This window comes from Peromyscus eremicus, chromosome 5, assembly GCF_949786415.1.
Source record: "Peromyscus eremicus chromosome 5, PerEre_H2_v1, whole genome shotgun sequence".
NCBI lineage: Eukaryota > Metazoa > Chordata > Mammalia > Rodentia > Cricetidae > Peromyscus > Peromyscus eremicus.
Genome location: NC_081420.1, coordinates 23,423,443 through 23,445,707, shown reverse-complemented (window position 1 = coordinate 23,445,707; position 22,265 = coordinate 23,423,443). Strand labels below are relative to the sequence as shown.

The 22,265-nt window shown below is 39.5% G+C and overlaps 1 protein-coding gene across 1 annotated transcript in view; it reads right to left on the bottom strand.

The window, feature by feature from the left end:
* Positions 1-22,265, bottom strand: part of LOC131910750 (uncharacterized) — a 280,595-nt gene that overhangs the window by 230,838 nt on the left and 27,492 nt on the right. Inside the window, exons 5-6 of the mRNA XM_059262637.1 lie at positions 21,727-21,813; positions 13,716-13,882 (exon numbers count right to left, since the gene is read on the bottom strand). Of these exons, the coding sequence (XP_059118620.1) occupies positions 13,716-13,882; positions 21,727-21,813 (254 nt within the window). The remainder of the gene's footprint in view (positions 1-13,715; positions 13,883-21,726; positions 21,814-22,265) is intronic.

Genomic DNA, 22,265 nt, shown 5'->3' with positions numbered 1-22,265 from the left:
ACTGTCAACACCTGCAAGAAGTGCTACACATTAGTAAGAGCTGATGACCCCACACTAGCATGTAATCAGCACCCCAAAATCACAGCTCTCCTAAGGCTTGCTTTCGTGTTGTATAATCTGGAGGTTAGGACAAACGTATCTGACAGTAGAATGCCATACAGTGTACTTTCATAGCCTTAACCAGCCTTCTGGGTTCCCCTTTTTCGCCTCTCCCTGACCTCAAACATTGTCAGCCATTGATCTCTCCACTATTCCCGCAGATATGCTTTGTCTAGAATGCCATACAGTTGGAATCACAAAGATGTAGCTTTTCCTAATTGGTTTTTATTTCTCACTTAATAAGAAATATTCAGAGGTCTTCACGGCATCAGGTGACTTGGCAACCTCATTTCTTTTTAGCATTAAATAATGTTCCACTGTCTGGATGTACCACAGTGTATCCACTCACCTCTTGAAGAATATCTTAATTGCTTCAGAGGTTAGGCAATTAGGAATAAATTAAGACTAAAGATAGCTGCTTCAGGATTAGAAAATGGCTGATAGTGGTATCCATGTTGAAATTTTTGCATGAGTATAACCCTTTTTTATGCTATAACATGTCAAAGGCTTCTGTGAACACTGAAGATGTTCTTATGCACGAAGTACTTAATATCTGGTGCTCGGTAAGTGCTGAAGAGTGTAAGCTATGATTATGAGACCGGAAAAGGTCTTGAGTTTAATGTGTACATGAATTTCCTAGAGGGTTTGTGTTAAATTATACAGTTTAAGACTCCCGTCACAGAGATTATGAGATGTTAAGGCTGTATTTGTACTCAGGAGTATACACTTTAATTAGCACCTCAGGAGGTGTCTCATGAGAGGGTGATGGGCCATATTTGGAAAGAGCAGCAATGTTGGATTTCATGTAAGGAGCCCCAGAGATAATGATATGAGAAGCATGATGTTCCAGAAAACAAAACAGGCATTATGAGGGTGATAAACACCCAGCCAGACAGCAAGGAGATAAGTCTTGAAGGGCTGCTATGAATAGAGACACAGACAAAGAATTCTTATTTCCTTGTTTGTAGGTCTGTGGGGGTGTGAGGTGTATGTGGTGTATGTGTGTTGGGGGGAGTGTTCAATCTCTGTGTGATGTGTTCATGTGGTATGTGTGTGATATACGTGTGTTGTGTGTGTACGTGTGTTGTGTGTGTGTGAGTGTGATATACATGTGTGGGGTATGTGTGTGTGATTTATGTGTGCGTGTGCTCTTGCATGTGTTTACACAAACTAGGTAATCCCTGTTCTTATAGATCATACCCCTGCACAGGAGCCCTAAGGCATAAGCCTTTGAAATTTTAGGTGTCCATAATACAGAAAAGTCATGTGGAGTAATTATGTGAAGGAAAAACTTCATGTTAACAATTCATGAGTGGCTTCCTTAGAGACTCACTTAACAAACAGATGTGATCTGTTGTCGTCTTCAAAGGCTGGAGCTGATGTAACAAGCAGTTGTTGGTGAAGCGGGGCGCACCGAATCTGCAGTTGCTTACAACGAATGCATCGTAGTCACCTCGGGGTCCATAACATGTTCATCACCCTGCACCTTCATCATTTCTTTATGTGGAGAACATTCCAAGTCCTTGTGTCTAGCTACTTTGAAATAACCCATGATTTATTGTCTCCTGTATATCACTTAAATGGAAATAAGTTGGTTTTTGAAAAAAAAATTAAGAATTTATGTTCTTAACCTCCATTCATGTGAAAACTGAAGTGGGGTGGAGTGTGTCTGTCTTGTGGTAGCCTTCAGTATCACTGGATGATGGGGTGCCTACATCTAGCTAATTAAATATTATATATATTATATATAATATAATATACTAATATTATATTAGTAACTAATTTGACTTTTCTGGAAAAAAAATGTACGCTATTTCTTCATATAGAAAAAAGTACAAATAGAAACCCTCAAGAAAATGACCCAATATTAAACAATCTAATTGTATTTTCAATTTTGGAGTGTGTGTGTGTGTGTGTGTGTCTGTGTGTGTGTGTGTGTTTGATGTATAGGTGTATTGGTGTGGGGATGTGGGGATATGTGCGTGTGTGCATTCATGTAGAGGGCCTGGGTCCATTTTAAGTGTCTTCCACTGCCCTTCTCCTTTTTGAATCAACGTCTCTCCCTGACCACAGTGCTCAATGATGCGGCCAGGCTGCCTGACTTGCAAACCCCAGAGATCTGCCTGTCTCTGCCTTTCCAGAATGGAGGTTACGCATGTACACTGCTGGGCCCAGCTTTGTGTGTGTGTGTGTGTATGTGTGTGTGTGTGTGTGTGTGTGTGTGTGTGTGTGTGTGTGTGTGTGTGCTGGGAATATGGAAATCCATACTCAGTTCCTCATGTTTTGTAGGGCAAGCACTTTACAGACTGGATCATTTCCCCACCCCACTCCCCCTTTCCGAGGTTTGAAAGAGTCTTCCAGGGGAGTTGAAGATAGCTCTCCAACAGAACGAATAACTCAGAATCAGAGCTAAATGAAGGTCATTTATTTCCAAGCGGTGCTGCTTACAGTTCCTCACTGATGCCATTGGTTTTTGCCGAGCACAGCTTATCCTTGCTCTAATTACCTAGTTAATGTGTCATAACCCCGATTCTGCCAAACTCTGAGTGACCTTGGCATAGTTTCTTGAAAATACCTCAGTTTCTCTGCTCACAAATCGAGAGTAGTAATTCTTGACACCTTTGTATTTCGCTGAGGTATGTCAAAAATTAATGAGCCATGAAAGCTCTGAGCTCTACCAATCAAAATCATGATGGGACTACAAAGAGTTATTTTTATTTACTAACGGCACATTTTTATTGTGCCGCTAATGAGCACCACACGCTACAATAACTTACTCAAGAGGAAAAGCAAAATCCACCACAAACCAGGAGGCAGACGCTAAGAAAGCTGTTTCTCTCTGTATTCAGAAATAATTCTTGTTAATATTAATTAATGTTAGATAGACATTCTGAAAGCAAGGCTTGCTGTAGTAAGAGTGCCTGGGAGAGACTCCTTGCACACACCCTCCATGTCCTATGTGTAAAGGGTCGAGTGTGCTGGGAATTTTCCTTGAAGTCATAGAACTTAAATAGAATTCATATGGCAGCACATTTGATGAATTGGTCACAGTCAAAACATGGACATTAAGATAATGTTTACAAAACCTTCCTTTTTTGTTTGATAATTCATAAGCAGCGTTACTACCCCCTCTTTCATACATGCATACATGTAAATTTCATCTCACTGTGCTCTGAAACTGAAGGGAATCTGAGTTTTTATTTAGAGAAGCTGAAAGACAAATCATCGATGTTGCTGAAACTTTGCAAACATGAAAACGAGATTGTTCTTGATTCCATTTCAAACTATGTTCTGTTATTTCATTGGAGACTATTTGACACATTAAACACTCAACATGTGCCATCTAAATCACCACAAAGGTTTGTGTTCGATATGTGTTTGGAAAGACTTCACTTTTTCCAAATTGATCAATGGCACAGAATCAGCATGATACAAATAAGGCGTCAGATGCCTGGAGAGGAGTTTATAAATATTTAGCAATAAAATAAGGAGTTTTATTTTACTTTGTTCCTTCTCAAAAGTGCATGTCAGAATCTTCTCCCAGGAAGCCTGAGAAGCACTTTGGGCCTCTGATAACAAAAAGGCCAACCTCTCAGGGGCCTGGCCATGCCCCCACCTCTGAGCAGCTCCTCAGCCCCAGGCCTCTGTCCTGTCCAAAGCCTTAGCCTAAAATAAACGAAGCACTCAGCCACAAGAAGCAGCTGAACTATAAAAGCACTTGTGAAATAAGTACACTTCGCAGTACTCAAGGCAAATGAATTTTTCATGAGTGAAGATCTATGTAGAAAAGTTGCATGAAAATCTAGTGTTTTGAACAAAGAACTGTGTAGACTGACTTGGGTGCTCCTATAATTCATTTGTTGAAGACAGGGCCTTTGTCAGATTAGTAAGTTTAGATGAAGCCATGAGAGTGAGTCCTTTTGGTATAATGCATGACTTTATGGGAAGAGGAACTCCCCACCATGGGAGAGCACAGTGTGGAAGGAGCTATCTACTCATCAGGAGGAGGCCCTCACAGAAACAAACCATGATGGCACCTAGATCTTGGGCTTCCAGCCTTCGGAATTGTATTTCAAACCTCCTAAGTTGCAAGATTTTTCTTACAATAGCCCAAGTTAATGCTTAAGAAAAGCAGTTCCAATGAAGATTATAATGAGAAAAGCAAGTCTGATGAGAGACTTTCTTTAAACTTGACAAAGAAAACACTAATTGGACGCACTCATGATCTTGATAGCTTATTGGGTTTTGCAATATGGTATGTGTCAAGCTTTTATTCAATACATATTCAAGCTACTGAATTCTAGGTTAGTGTTGGGAAAAACTAGACACACTCACATAAACAGACTGAAGTTCCACCTTCAAGGAAAACAGAGCATGAAAAGAAGATTTGATGGAGAAACTGAGACATGATCTCAGAAAAAAAATCACCTGAGATTGAACTTCCAGCAGAAAATGGTAGACAGGGTGAGCCAGGCATTGGAGAGAGGGAATGTGGGGTTTGTCTTGTTCGTTATAATGTGGTATCTATTTTGAGAATGGTAGTTTTGTTTTTCCTTGCAATGGGAGAATGCATAGAAGGTAAGTATACTGAGTGGGGGTGTTTAAGTTTATTAAATCATTTTCTCCTTAATAAATAAAGGAGTCGTGTGAGCAGGAGGAAGGAATGAAAATTCTCCAGCTGAGTGCCCTACCTCCACTTCTCAGAAATCCAGCTGGCAGTGATCCACAGGCTGAAGCACCAATATGAATATTGATAGAGAGATTGAGTCATCCACATAGACCACAGTCTGAAAAAACATCAGATTGATCAGGTAGAGGGCAGGTCTCTTGATGCTGCCCTTCCCTGGGACGGCAGAGAGTCCCAGTGGATTCCTGATCTCTACAGTAGGAAAAAAAAGTGGTTGGAGATAGACCTTGAGCTTCCCCACCATTCCAGGGCCATTCCCAAAGGGCCTCACTTCTGTTGTCCCACGGGAAATGTTGGGAATATTGGGAAAACTAGTATGTAACTTTGCCCACTACTCAAACTCCTTCAAAAATGCAGAAATGGAGGGAATAATTCCAATTTCGTTTTATGAGGCTCTCACTGGTACCAAAGCCAAAGGCATTATAAGAAAAGAAAAAAATTTTAAAAATCTCTGATAAATATGGAAGCAAATTTTCTCAATAAAGTATCAGCAAATGTAATTGAAGAATACATGAAAAGAATTTTTTACCATGATCAAGCAGGAGTGATTCCTATGATGCAAGGTTGCTTCATCATAGGCAAAGCAATTAATAGTATACATTTTGTAAAATATCAGATACAATTTTATAACCATCTAAATAGACACCCAAAATGTCATCCTTTAAAATCTAACTCTCTTTCACAATACAGGCTCTCACATTTTAGTGCCATAAAAGTCATATATGACAATGTCCTGGTTAACATTAGGGACAAGATAAGGGCATCTGTTCCACTTAGCACTTGCAAGCCTAACCAGAGCAATTAAGCAATACAAAGAAATAAAGCTCAGAGGACAGAGTGTTTCTTTGATGAAGACATGTTCTCATGCATAGAAAACAATACAAGCTAGCAAAAACTCTCAGAACTGGCAGGCTATTTTAATGAAATTTCAAAATTAAAAAAAAATATATATATAAATCAGTGGTATTTCTACAGGCTAACAAAAGACTGCCTAATAAGTAAATTAGGAAAGTGGCTTTATATAATAGTATCAAAATAATTGAGTGTAAACTTAACCAGTGCTTTAAAAAAAGTTCTTCATACTAAACATTATAAAACACTAATAAAATAATTTGAGGAAAGAAAACAAATAATGGAAAGTTAGCCCATGTCAATACACTGGAATAATCATCATTGTGAAAATACCCATACTGTACAATGAAGTCTACAGATTCATGAAATTTCTACCAAAATTCCAAAGCCATTTCTCACAGAAACAGAAAATTCTTATGCTCATATGTAACCTTAGAAAATTTTAAATGGCCAAAACAACTTTGAGCACAAAGAATCACTAGAGACACCATGATTGTTGATGTCAAGGTCTATTACAAAAGGGTTGTAATCCCGACAGCAACTGATTGGCTTTAAACAAAATGCATCAGCCAAGGGAATGAGATATGAGTCCAAGAAGTAACCCTGCATTTGTGGCCATAATGTGACAAAGGTACCAGGCGACACTGGAGGAAGGATATTCCCCTCAATCAGTGGTTTGGGGAAATGTGATAACCACACACAGAAGATGAAAGTCAACTTGGTATCCTTACTTGGTATCATAATCTGAAAGTCAACTCAAAATGAATCAAGACTTAATGAAAGACATGAAATTCTAAGCAAAAACTCCCAATCCCCAGTGATTTTTCTCCATATGACTTAGAAAACAAAGGCAAAAACTGATGAAAAAGATTGCACCCAACTTTAAAAACTTTTGCACAAAAAGGAAACAATGAAGGGAAGACATAACTTACAGAATTAGAGAAACCACCTATAAATGATACATTTGATAAAGGATTAATATTCAAAATTTCCAAAAATTTGAAGACCTTAACATTAAGAAAGCAAGTGATTCAGTTAAAATAAGGAAGGGAATCTCAAAACACATTTCTCAAAAGATGACTTGAGTCTTACACAAGAAACACTCAGCATCACAAATCACATGGGAAATGCAAATTAAAACCAGGATAAGCCTTCTCCTTCTGAAAGTTTTCCATTTAGATGAAAGGCAACAAAAATGCTGAAGAGGATGTAGATACATCAATGATGAGAACCTACTGGAGTCACTGGGAAAATTGGCTTGGCACCTCCTCAAAAAAGAGAGAACTGAAATTGGAACTTCCTTGTGACCCAGCATCCTACTCTGTACCCACACTGAAATGACAAAAGATCAATGTACCACAGGGATATCTGGACACACTTTTCATTATAGCATCATTTCCAATAACCAAGATATGAAAACAGCCAGCATATCTGTCTGCGATCAAATGGATAAATAGAGTGTGCCACAAGGTATACATAGTAAAACGCTAATCAGCCTTACAATGGGAAAATCCACTTGCAACAATTGAAGGCTATAGTAAGTGAAAGGAACCAGGTCTGGAAAGGCAAACACAGAATGATCTCACTTACATGTAGGAGATGGTAAAATCAAACTCATAGATGCGAGAGCAGAACGGGTACCAGAGACTGATGAAGTAGGGAGAAAGTAAATAAAGTTTCTTTCAGAAACAGAGGAGATATAAGCATACAACATATTGTGCAGCAAAGCAACCATAATTAATAATAGTACATTGCATACCTTAAGAATAAATTCCAAATGCATCACCATAAAGATTGTCAAGCAGAAGAAAAATTAATTTGATTTAATCATACATATATAATCATACATATACACAGAGACACACATATATATGTATGGGAAAACATCAACTTCTTCTCTACAAATATATGCAACTATGATTTATCTAAGATAATATGATTTTTATGTTTTAAAAAATTATATTTTTATTGATCATTTTTCCCAGATTAGCTGCTCAGAATGTCACTGGATCTTTGATCTTTCATAAGCATGTCTTAGTTTGTTTTCCTTAGTCTGTGGTAGTTAGTTTTGCATGTCAGGATGACTAGGTTATGGGATGGCCAGGCAGGAAGAAGAATGTGTCTAGGAGGGTCTGTGAGGATGTTTGCAGAAGAGCTTCACATCTGAATCTGAGCAAAGCAGGAAATCTCTGAGCTCACTAGGGTCAGCTGATACCATCTAATCTACTGAGGGTGTGGACACAACATAAAAGAAGAGAGACCAATTTCACTCTCTACTGGAGCTAAGACATCCACAGTGCTGTCAGCCATCAGAGCTCCTGCGTGGACCTTTAACCTCAAGACTCACACCAGTGCCCCTCTCAATGTCTCCAGTTCTCAAGCCTTTGGACTTGAATTGAGATTGACACCATCAGCCCCTCGGAGTCAACCTGCAGATATCTCTGTGTTCATAATTTTGTGAGCCACTTCTCACTATAAATCTTCATGTGTGTTTATGTTCATCTGTGTAGGCATGCATATGCGTGTGTCTGTGTGTTCTGTTCTATATCTCTGGATAGCCCTAGCACATGTTATCAAATATAACATGAATTGCTGTGATCACTTGTCTCATAGACTGTCTTGGTCTATATTACATTGCACAACAACACTGATCTGGCACATCAATTTCTTGAAATATATAGTGCTAGATTAAAGAGGGGAGACTTTCCATGAAGAAGATATTTTTAGAATGCTATGTACTGTCAGTAGCAATGTAGTAGGGTGGTTAAAATTACCTAAGTTTACATCCTGGCTCAACAACATACTAGCTTTAAAACATTGTCAAATTACTCAGGTCTACCATACCTTTAGTTGCTGGTCTGCAAGATGGAGAATATGACTCCCCCTTAAAATAGTCTTGAGGTTGAATTACACAAATTGCTTAGAATTGTGTCAGTAGATGCATAATTAATGTGCACTATGGCTTTATTAAAGGGCCTTGTTTTGTGCCAGCTTAAATAATACCCATGAAGTATCAGACCACATCATAACACTCCACATAAAGACATCATAACTGTCTTGGGGAAAATTAATATGAAAACATTAACATACCATTAATATCTATGAACATTTTGCCTGGCTCATTCTCTATGGTGGCATTTACTTGTTTGTTTCGTGCTGAAGATAAAATTCTATATTCCTTCCTCTAACAGAGTTCATAAAATTCAGCATTAGTATCTCAGTTCTGCTTCTGATGCTTTATTATGTGTTTAATATCAAATGTTTCTCTCTTGAAAAAGATAGTTTCATTTTGTCATATCTAACTCCAGCTGCTGTTTGAGGCGTATCAAACCACTGCTGACACACACTTGAATTTTTGTACCACTGAAATGAACTGTAGACAGATTTGTTTTTTTTAATCAGATGGGCCACTTTCACAATATTGATTCTATCAGTTCAGGAGTGTGGAAGATCTTTCAGTTCTCCACTGCTTTCGTCAACTTACTTTCTCAGTGTATAAGTTTTCATGAAATTAAAAAACAGCAAAGGAAACTAACAACAGAATAAACAGACCACATATGGGAGAAACCCTTTGCCAGCCATACCCAGGCAAGGAGTTAATATCTATAATATATAAAAAAAAATGTAAAAATAAAATAAATAAGCACCAAAGAAGCAAAGCTGCCCAGCACTAAAGGGGTCAATAATCAGAACAGGCAATTTTCAAAAGAAAAAATATAAACGGCCAATAAATATATTTAAAACTGTTCAATGTCTCTAGCTATCAGAGAAATACAAATTCAAACTATGCTGAGATTCCATCTCACCCCAGTAAGAATAGCCTTCAATAGCAAAACAAATGGTAACAAATGCTGGCGAGGACTGGAGAAAGAGGAGCCCTCCTAACATTGCTGGGGATATAAACTAGTATATCCACTGCGGGAATCAGAATGGGGGCTTCTGAGAAAATCGGAAATAAGACTACCATATGACCTAGCTTTCCGCTCCTGGGCATGTACCCAGAGGAGTCCTCATCCTACCATGGAGAGACTTCCACGTTGTGTTGATCACTGTGGATTTCACAATAATGAGAAAACTGAATCAGCATAGACATCCATCCACAGATGAATGGATAGTGAAAATGTGGTACATATGCCAGCGGAACTTTACTATGAGAATATCAGAAACACAGATGGAACTGGGAAACATTATTTTAGATGAGGTAAGCTGGGGTCAGAAAGACAAATACAGCACGTTCTCTCTCATATTTGGATCCTAACCTCTACCCATTACATATACATATCGAGGTGTGAAAACCGTGTGTAAAGCCAGAAGACGAGAAAGGGACTCCTCTGACTCCAAAAGTAAGGCTCTGAAGGAGGCTGTTTTGTGAGACAATGGAGCAAAGTGGAAGTGGGGAGTATAAAGGATAAAGGGAGATGGAGAAGAGGGAGTAGTTAGATATAAAACCTTAGACTCACAAATATAAGATAGGATATCTTTTTTAATATTGTAACTGTAATTCTTGCTTGATAATTGTTTTGTTATATGTAATTTTACTATGTTAAAGTTAAAACCCTCCTTTTTGAAAACTAAGAAAAAGGGGAAGTGCTGTGGATGATTGATTGATAAATAAAACAGTGATTGACCAGTAGCCAGGCAGGAAGTATAGGTGGGACTAGCAGAGAGGAGAATTGAGAGAACAGAAAGGTAGAGAGGAGGAGATGCCAGCCTGCCATCCAGGGAGCATCATGTAAAGGCAACAGGTAAAGCCAAGGAACACGTGGCGACATATAGATTAACAGAAATGGGCTGAGTATAAGAGTAAGAGCTAGACAATGGTAGGCCTGAGCTAATGGCCGAGCAGTTTAAATAATATAAGCGTCTGTATGTTTATTTTATAAGTGGGCTACGGGACTGCCAGGGCTTGGTAGGACCCGGAGAGAAAAACTCTAGCTACAGGGAGTAATTGGGGTGAAGGATGAACTAAAATGAAATACGTATCAAAACTAATATGGAAACTGGACACTAAAGCCGTTGGTTGCTATCCAAAAACTAATAGCAAGTCCCTATTGCTAAAGACAACACACACACAACTCATTGAACATGAAGAAGTCAATCTGGTACCTTCATCCCTACAGACTACTGTTCCCAGTATTGGAATGTACTCTGCATGCTACCAGAGGAGAAAGATAACCAACCTACCTATGAACCCTTTGATCCACAGGTGACCTGCCTGCCAGATATGTGGTGCCATAAGGGCACAAAAGTTGTAGGAGTAACCAACCACTATCTGACTGAACTTAAGGCCTCCTCCATGAGATGTAACCCATGTCCAATACTGCTTTGTGGCCCAAAACCTGAAACTAGCTAGGCCATGGATCTAAGAAGAAAATCGATACCACTATTCTGCTAAAGGAACAGTGATAAAATGCCTCCTAACAATGATCTGCTATGTTTATAGATCAGTGTTTTGCTCAGCTATCATCAGAGAAACTTGCGCCTATGTAGCATGAATCTTAAAAGTTCTTAATAATAAAATCAAACCTGAGCCAGGTATTGGGGTGAACTGGAAGATCAGAGAACCAGAATAAGCCACAGCTACCTCACCTCGCCGAATCCTCAGCTGGTCTTGTTTCCTCAGACTGGAGACCTCTGAGTCCTCATCCAGGATGGGTCTCAGCTGAACTGTGCTGCTCCAAAGCCTGAAAGCTTAACCAGCCAAATGCTGCTAGTTCCTGGTCCTCACGACTTATATATCTTTCTGCCTTCTACTATCACTCCCTGGGATTAAAGGCTCGCTTTCTGGGATTGAAGGCATGTGTCACCATGCCTGGCCGTTTCCAATGTAGCCTTGAACTCACAGAGATCCAGAGGAATTTCTGTCTCTGGAATGCTAGGATTAAAGGTGTGAGTGCCACCATTTTCTGGCCTCTGTGTCTATCTAGTGGCTGTTCTGTCTCTGACCCCAGATAAGTTTATTAGGGTGCACAATATTTTGGGGAACACAATACCACCACACTCCTACAGTATAGGGGAACAAGTACAAGTGGACCAAGTGCTGAGAGTGAGAGACCTTAGAACACTCAATCCCAAATGGGATGTCTCCATCAAATCCCTCCCCTCAGGGCTCAGGGAACTCTGGCTTTTGATTTTGACCCTACAGGTCTTTTGCTTATATGGTTTCTAATTTTGTTTATGGGATCTCTGCATGTGGGAATGTATGTGTGTGTGTCTGTTCATCTATATGTGTTCCTCATGTTGTGGTGACCCCAATCATAAAATTATTTTCATTGCTACTTCATAACTATAATTTTGCTACTATTATAGATTGTAATGTAAATATCTGATATGCAGATGGTCTTAGGCGACCCTGTGTAAGGGTCATTCAACCTCCAAAGGGGTCGTGACCCACAAGTTGAGAATCTCTGCTTTAGACCCTATCTCATGAAGACACGCATCACTGTCAATACATCATTGAAGAGGCAAAGCTTCTCTCATGGGCTCTGCCAGCTTACAATGAGAGTTACCTTGTTGCTGTCTTTAAAAATTATCTTGGCTCAGTCAGTAAAGTGCCTGTCACACAAGCACAGGGACCCGTGTTCAAATTTCTAGAGTCCGTGGCTCTGCGTGTCAGTAATAGGCAAATCCCTTGAAGCTCACTGGCTAGCCAAATTGATGAGTTTCAGATTCAGTGACAGACCTTGCCTCAAAACATTAAGGTGGAGAATAATTGCATAAAGATGTGAAGGATAGGCCTCTAGCCTTCAAGCTCATAGGTGCACACACCACACACACATAACTACATAGGCAAATATGGGCACCCATGGATGGTCACAAACTCGGTGGTTTTAAATCCAGAAATGTATTGACTCACCGTTTGGTCAGCCAAAGGTCTGAAATCAAGGGATTGTAAGGATAGGTTCCTTCTTGAGACTCCAGGAGAAAACCTGCCTTGGGTCTCTTAAGTTCTGGTGATTGATGCTAATCTAAGCCTTCCTTTGCTGATAAACATGCACTCTGATTTTTACTTTCTTCAGAAAGCTTTTCCCTGTGTGTGTCTATGTCTTAAATCTTTTCTCTTTCCCTTTAAAGGACAGCAGTCACTGGGTTAGGACCCACCCCAAACATGTGCAGGATTTGGATATACTTTTAGAGGAACAATTCAACCCACTACTGGACTCTTAGGAGGCTCGGGATGTACTTGTTAATTCAGGTCACTGACATGAGAAAGCTCAAAATAGACATACCCTTAATGGACCCAGCATGATCAGCTCTAAGTGGCACAAAGGAATAAATTAGACACCATTATGGAATCGTCACACTACTGATTAGAGAATGCCACCTGCCCACTCCAACCAAGCTACGCCTTTGACTTTTGAAGTCAGTGATCTTTCAGATGATAAACTATTACTGCATAAATATCATTGAGAAAAATCTGTCTCACCTGATGACATTTTTGAATCATCATGTATTTCATACATATACATATACTCTGAAGTGACACCTGTGGGACTCTTGTGTCTCTATTTGAGATTGATAAGGAGACTAAATAGAGGCAACATTTCTCTTTTCCATTGTGGACCAAAGCCCATTGTGATGTAACTTTACTCATATAGAAAGGATAGACCTGAAAATCAGAGCAGGTGTCTCTGAAGTCACAGCAATTAGAATGTCCAATTTAAATCCCTACATGGGGACTTCACTGAACATTCTAGAACATTTGAGTCCTGATGATGTGCTGTGCAAATATACCCAAGTGATCTCTTCATTACATCCAAATAAGTTTGTCCTCACTGAGCTTCTATTATAGGTACTTCCAAGTTTCCTAAAAGTGACCACTGCAACATGAAATCAAACCAGATGGGGTACAACTGAAGATTGCAAAGGCCGGGGCAGTACTGGTGAGAATTATAACTCCTGCCTGGTAAAATATGTGTGGAAAGGTACCAGCAGACTCTCAGCAATTCACAAATCAAACCCAACATTCTAAGGTGTGCTGGGAAGCAAGACAGTAGACATTGTGGCGGGATGACATTTTAACTTGTCATTTTAACAGCAGATTACCAAAAGGTTTGGAAATGTTTCCTTTACTAACCTGTCCTGATGGACAGTCCGCAAGCAGAGTGATGCCTATCTGAGCTTGCCTCTCAGACTCTTCAGTGTATGCAGAGGATGCTCCTTCAGCCTCTTCGTGAGTATCCTGGCTCTTACTGGTGTAGCTGAGGGATTCCGGATCCAGTGCCTCCTCCTTCGTCCTTCCATCTGCTAATCACAAGATCACATGGAATCTCACTCACCTTCATTGTTTTAACATTGACTAGGTACAAAAAAATTATGACTTCATGTCTTTCCTATATGGAATAAGAGGGATTTATGATCTACAATTCAATAACTTATTTTTTATATAATAGACTGGGAAACTGGAAGTCTCATGGTTTAAACATTAAACCACCACCTCCTTCATTCCTATGATGCTTCAAAGTGGCAAAGTATTGTTTACCTTCTTCCCACTTTCCAAGCACAGCCTGAAATGTTCATACTGTTCTTGCCCACATGTTGAGGTTATATGCTGTGTTGAACATCTCACTTTGTGCTGGCTATGGTGCTGATATAAGCTTGGGGTGTGGCTGCAAGTAGGAGAGGCAAGGTGAGCTTGGCTTGCTTCCCCCAGTCCAGATCTCTGAGTCAGTCCTTGAGCTCTGCACACACAGAGGCATTTTATTTGGCCAGCCTTGTATAGGGCGAGCCTCACCCTATCAGTTGAAGGCCTTCAAAGACGAGCATTTTTTGAAGAAGAAAGAAACTGATTTCCAGCCAACAGTACCAAAAACCTGCTATGGTGTCCATCTTTCCCTATGGACTGTGCTCTCAAGATTGTGACATTGGTTTCTGCCTGAATTTCTACCCTGTGCAATTGAGTCTAAAGCTGTCATCTCTCGCTTGGTTCTACAGCCTGCCCACTCATCTCGATGGCTGTTAACCTACCAGCCCCCACTGAACTGTGAGCCGATGTTGGTTGTTTTAGTGCTGCGGTTTTGTCTTAGATTTGCTATTCTTGTTTTGAGGTTTTCAGAAAGTTTTCCTATGTAGCCCAGGCTGGTTTCAACCTTTCAAACTTGCTATTCTCTCATCAGCCTTTTGAGTGCTGGGATTAAAAGCGTACATCAACACATATGGATCAAATTTCTTAAAAATTTCTCTCTCTCCATAATATATATGCCTCCCAAATGCTAGCATTGAAGGTGTATGCCACCACCATCAACATATATGCATATATATGTAATATATATGTATATATTATTGGATTCTGATTTTCTAGACAGTCTAATACTCTATTTTAATTTAGGATCACTCAGATGAATATATAACTTTCTCGAAAAGACATGTTATATATTGCGGATTTAGGAAACAAAGGTTGGCTTCATAAATTCATAAGAAAAAAAGCAAAGGTAGCTGTGTCCACAAGGAAGTAAAAATTGGAGAGAGTACTATTTTATAAATGGGGGGACTATATCAAGGAGCCAAGGGGTTGTTATGGCAGACTGTCCTTCCTTCCTTCCTTCCTTCCTTCCTTCCTTCCTTCCTTCCTTCCTTCCTTATTTTTTTAAAACAAGCTCTCTTACCTTGAAATGCTTCTTCCCCATTGTCATCAAATCATTTCATTAACTGATTAGAGAGAATTCTATCATCACCTCACAAGGGTGTTAGAAGAACACATGCATGGTAACTTTCTCATCAGATAAATATAGATATGCAACTGCATTACAAAAAATGATTAGTCACCCTGGCCATTTATTATATCATAGGTCATAAATGTGAATTGTACTCACTATGCTGTCATATTCAGAAAAGCAATCCTTTGGAAAAATCAAGTTAACTAGAACAATGATTTTTAAGTGCATATCTCAAACATGCATTTTATATTACTTCCCCAACAAAAAGAATCTCACATTAATGGGTTGTGATGACTATTACTCAACAATCATTTCAAATGAAGTTTTTAAAGTTTTCCAAAGCCTACAATACAACATTTAATATTCATTCATTTCTAGCTACCATTCATACTAGCTACCATTAGTGTATAGGTCACATTTTTACTATGTAATGTAACACCATACAAACTTTGGTGGCCATGTACTCTTCTACATAAGTTACTACATTGTAATAGCTGTATATTTGTATATGTGATAGCATAGGTGTATATATAATACATATATGCATATCTAATAGCATATGTAAAGGAAGGAGTCATCATGTCATAAATAAAGAAGCACAAGGAACTCTTAGTTCTTTTGTAAATATAAAGCTAGGCAAGTGCAAAATTTTGGGTGCAATGCCCCAGTACTTATTAATTAATTAGTTAATTAATCAATTTTTTAAAGCTTGCTACATTTAAGTAAAAACTTGTCCTATAAACTTTTCCTGAGAAGAAAACCAACCAACCAACCAACAAACAAATATATATTCATCCCAAGTAGCACAGCAAAGACAGACCATTGAAACCAGTCAGCTTATGCCTAGCTTGGTGAAACAGTGAGTTAAACTGGAGTTGTTTACAGGCAAATGAGTTAGGGTTAGGGAGCATGGGAGGGAGATGGGAAGGTAGCTACACCACTTAGCAAAAATAAATCTCTCCCCCAGCAGCTATTGTCTATAAATCCTAGGGAAAGTGTGTGGCCTCTCCCTGCACCATGACAGAAAATTAAAGGGCTAGATCTTGTACAGTACTTCTTCAGGAAATTACAGCTGCTGGCCGTTCATGAGGGCAACAGCCATGTAGTACCCAGAAGGTGGTGTTCCATGACAGAACTGATGTAAGTGATTCCTAAATGACAGCAAACCCATCATGGGACCACATCTGTGATCACTAAAGTCCTTATAACATTGTTTCAATTGAACTCAATGTTGTGTCCAGGAATGTAAATTGCTATGTTTTATAGGACATTCACCTTTAAGTTTCAACTGAGATAACCACATGAATATGACATACTACACATCTATAGCCTTTCAAAGGAAACTCAAACTCAGACTCGTGTGATATGTAAGACCAATTGCTAAACGGTCTTATCAATAAAAAACCTGGAGCCACATATTGGGGTGAAAACTGAGAGATCAGATGAATAGGACAAGCCACAGCCAACCTCACCTTACCAACCCCTCAGCTTCCAGAGAGAGCTATTTCCTGTATACCCATGCCTATGCCTTTCTGCTCAGCTCTGTCACTTCCTGTCTGTCTGTACAGACCTCCAGACCTTTACGATTAGCTCGTTTTGGAATTTAACTAGTTTGGAACAGAACACCTGGTTCTGTTCTCAGTGTGGCCTTGAAATCACAGAGATCCAGATGGATGTCTGCCTCCTGAATACTAGGATTAAAGGCATGTGCTACCATTGCCTGACATCTATGATTAATATGGTGGCTAGCTTTTTCCTCTGATCCTCAGATAAGCTTTATTAGGGTGCACAATATATTGGGGAATACAATATATCACCACGGTGATATTTAGATGTGGACATTAAAATCTTAGCGAGAGATTAAAATATTATCTTAGATGGCTCTCTTTCCCCCAGTCATAGAACTAGGAAAGCAAAGACATAATCACTATGTCAATATTAGAGTACAAATGATGTGAAATTTTTATTACATTGTTTTTAATTTGGCCCTTCTGATTCTGTCACTTGTGAGCCTGCTGCCCATAAATGGGACAATTCTGAGGTGACTTATTCTAGAACATCCTCCTGGGTTCTTCATCTCTTCTAGACACTCCCACCCCCATTTCTGTCTATACCCAAGATACTTTGCAGACCAGTGTTTGGAAAAAAAATCCAGTATAGACTATGACAGTGAACAGGGAATACTAAGACTGCTCTAGCATCTGGAATGTTTGAGAGAATGACATAAAAAGGCCCACCAAGTTAGCAGTGCCTGCTCCTTGTGTACTCCAGATGGCATGTCCAAGTATCAGGTGACCTACAAATTTTCTTTTCTTGCCATGAGCCAGCGCAGGCTGCGTTCAAGGCAGAGGGAGACAGTCTACTTTGTTGATTGCATGTTAGGGAAGCATGCCTTCAGACCAATATTGCCTGATGCTTTATAACTCTTAGTGGGACAGTAACAAAATGTATAAAGCTTATATATAGCTCATAAAAGAATCTTATTTGGAAGTTAACAGTGAGCTGTATCCGATGCGGAGATGAGGAATTCCATGCCAGTGTACTTAGTGCTCCATTGAGATTACAATAGAAGCTCCATCTTCAGAAGACACGCAGCATGGCACAGGCTTGGTAACGGCAAAGTCTGCATCAAATCCCAGCACTGCCTCTTAGCAGTTCTGCACATCTGGGGAGCAACTTCTTACATAAAATTCAGCGACCCTGCGCCCTTGGCCATGAAGGAGAAACGTTGTGAGGGTTAACATGGTAATCACACTTCCAGCTAGGAGTGCTGAATATACTCAGAGAAGGATGCTTTCTTTTTAGTTGTTTGGCTTGTTAAGTACTTAGTAATTCTCTGACATGCAGTGGCAGTGCTAAGAGAAAAGAGTATATGAGCTTTGAGCTTTCACTGATCTTTATTTTCATAAAGATTTACTTCATGTCAGTAAACAGACATTGAGCATCATCTGTGAGTCAAGTACTGTGCCAGATCCTAAGATCATCTAAGGGCTAGTGGGAAAGAAAGCCATGAAATAAATAATTATTGCAAACAACGTGCATCTAATAACTTAGAAGATGACAATAAGAAAGAAACCAAGGAAGTGAGATAGGAGCCCAAGTTTGACATTAAGCATGTCAAATCTATAGATTTCAGCACTGTATAAGATGACATTATAAATGCAACCTGTGCTGGTTAATTGTATGTGCCAATTTGACTATGGTATACACTTCCCTTGTCAAACTAGTTTCTATGAAGCTATTTTTTTCTTGGATACTTAACAGTCCACTTTGATGAAAGCTTAACATTTAAACTCTAAATAAACTAAATGGCTCATCAGAATATACACAGAGTTGTGAGCTTCTGCAATTAAGTATACTGCCCTGCACCCCCCAACACACCATACATACACACACATACACTTTGTAATAGGCATACATACGTAATCAGCTCATGATTATATTGCTCATGGACTCTTAGAGCAAACACAGATCACATGTCTTAGGTTGAGACACTAGCTGCTAAAGATCCACAAAATACATAAGACATAGAGACCTTTCGCACACAGAGCTTCCAGGAATGGCTCCCTGTTTGATGCCATATGGGCTACAAAATTTATGATTACAATTATCATGTTATCAAATAATTTGATGCTAACTATCACATTGTTATGTTCATGACAATATGGACCCCAGGTCAATCATCCATGTGGGGCAAAGTTAACTAAGAAAGGGGATAAAGTGACCCATGATTCTAGAAGGAGGAGGAACTGTAGAGCAATCCTATAATCATCACATTTGCACTACTATATTCTAAAGTCACCTAGGAGACAAACTTCTGGGCATTGATTGTCTATGACAGATTTTTTTTCCAGATTTGTCTACTTTAGGCATGAAGACCCACCCAAACTGTGGGCAGTACCATTCCACTGACTTAGAACCCCAGACTGAACGAAAGGAGAAAGGAATCTGAGCCACAGCATTCATCTTTTTATACTTCCTGACTGCAGGCGCAACAGGAGCAGCTGCCTCAAGCAACGCTGGGAGTTCCTCGCCATGATGGACTGGACCTTCAAACTGTGTGCAAAACAAATCCTTCCTTGGTTTCTTCTGACAGGTATTTGTCACAGCAAAGACCGAAGTAACTCATACAGTAGATACAGAGTAAGCTGCGTGCCCTAAGATGGGGGCACAAGGTCAACCACAGGGGCTGGTCAATATTAGCGCACAAGGAAAGTGGATAATCCAGGTTGAGCACCCCCAACCTGAACATGTGAATTCCAAAACATTCCAAACCAGAACTGTCAGGTGTTGACACAATAACACAAGTACAGAACTCTTTGGCATAAAACTCATACCTAAAATTATTAAGATCATTGTATAAGTTACCTTCCTGATATTAAGATATGTTTTCAGAACAAATAATGGTTTAAACTTGGGTTTCACTCCCAGAATACTCCATAACACATATGCAAACATTCCAAACTCTAAAAAATGATCCAAAGTCTGAAACACTTCTGGTCCCAAGCACTCTAGATAATGGACACTCAGCCAATATCTTGTTTTTCAGAACTTACCTGTCTACAGTCTAGTCATCTAATGTAGCCTGTGGAGACTTATTTCTTAGCCAGCGGGTATATATTGTGATCTCTAAGGTTTGAATGACAAGCTTCAACCAATGATTCAGTTAACTTGCCTCCCCAGAAGTCACTGGGGTGTGCTCTAACCTCTCAGATGTATTGGGGGAAATAAATAGATTGGGCTTTTAAAGTTCAGCCTGACTGTGTTTTATTATTATTATTTTTAATGTAAGGGGTTTCATTGTGACATTTTCAATCAGATGAGTTGTCTCACATTCTTCTAGCTCATTATCCTGACTATTGAAGGACAGGTAAAAACCTCTCCAATTTTCAACCCTTGTCCTAAAATGTGTATTTTGATGGTATCAGTCAGTGACTTGCACATCATGAAAGATAATTTTTGCTTCACTGAGAACTATTTTGTCAAATAACCTTTGCATTGTACTTGAGTCCTATGATCTATAAGAATTTAGCCCAGGCTTTCCCTAAAACTTGGTGTCTGATGCACAGTAGTAGGCTATGTCTTCTGGACTGAGGTGACTCTTAGAAATGGCTGTGACTGTCGCTTTCCCAACAGTACCCTTCATAAACTCTGGAGTGGATTGTAAACAGTGTTCTCAGTGGTTAGGAACTAGGGGACAATTTTAAATTTTTATTTATAGATCTGTATCTATGTCTGGGAGAGGTGACGATTTGCTTTCTGTTGCTGTGACAAAACACTGACCAGAACCAACTTGCGAAGGAAAGGATTTCTGTGGCTTATATTTCCACACCGTCATCCATCTTTGAGAAAAAATCAGAACAGGAACCTGGAGCAGAAACGAAGAGGAGGCCATAGAGGAACACTTCTTATTGGATTATTCCCCATGGCTTCCTCGGCTTGCTTTCTTACCCCAATAAGTCCTCTCTGTCCAGGCGTTACACTGGCCACAGTGGACTGGACCCTCTCACATCAACCATTAATGAAGAAATTTCTCCATAGACATGCCCACAGGCCAATCTGACAGAGGTAAATCCTCAATTGATATCCCTTCTCCAAGCGACTCTAGATTGTGTCAAGTTAACAAAAAGTAACCAGCATAATACACACACACACACACACACACACACACACACACACATACACACACACACACACACATACAAACACACATACATACACACACGCACACACACACGCACACACACACACACACACACACACACACACAAAAGGGGACTATGATGAGAGACAGAGTTCTAAAGGAGAGAACAAAAAAGAATAATAAGGAGAAAGACAAAATATCTTGTATTTTCGCATTATTTGGGGATACAAAAGGGATAAGCAAAAAATTGAGGAGGATGGCGAAACAAAATGAAAATAAAATAGAACTCCCTTGTCTATTGTTAAGAAATTAATGTTGAAAACCACCACAGAAGAATCAATTGTCGTCATATCTCTATGCTTCCATGATGGCAAGCTCAGTGTTTATTCCCTGTGTTGGATCCAAGAATCTAAACTGGACAGGCTCTGGGGGCTCAGGTGCCGTCTGTGCTTGACTGAAGAACCCCCCTTTCAAATTCCCAGAGCAGAGAAGCATTTGCCAAGCGCTGCTTTTCCCGGGATGCATCACAGCAACCTCAGAATGGTACCAAGCCCCTGACAAGGCAACAGATGACATCAGATCCTGCATCTTTCCCCGCACCAGCTAGCTGTCCTTGAGAACTCACCTCCTCCTCTTCCGCCCATCATTTTGTGTGTGGCTGAAGCCTACCATTTAAATTGAAAGCCATGGAACAAAACTGGAACCGCACGTGTGATCCCTGCCACCTCATTTTCATGAATGGAAGAGAATATTCTGACACAAAAATTACATACTTAATTCTAGCTCACCCCGTCTGCTGACCTCCATCCGGCACTGCCTTGAGTTTATTTCCTCCTCCATCAGTGGGTCAAAGTAATTTCTGCCGTATTCATTTCCTGTGGAAAGTCCACAAGGTAAGGGTCAGTGATTATTTTAGAAGCACATGAACCAAAATGTTAATTTTGAAATCAACACCAGCATGAAAGGATCGTTTTAGCTACTTTATAAGCTTAAATTTTTACAAGTTTTCTGGGGCCTCTCTTTTTTTTTGTAATTATCATTTTGTAGAAGGTCAGAAAAAGTAATTCAAGAAATAAGTTTGTGCTGACTTTCTGTTGCTGAAAAGTTAATGAGAAAATTATCAAATGGAAGTTTTAAAACAGTAATAATTAAAAAGGAAAAAGAAATCAAGCTAGCCCATGTTACATATGCACCCAAGAAATGGACATAATTGGAGATGAATAATATACTGTGGATGCTAGGGGGATTCTATTTACAGACCTGTAGTTTATGAAACATAATGTGTTGTGTACAGAAGTCTGAGACAAAGTTGGTCATTTTTTAAATA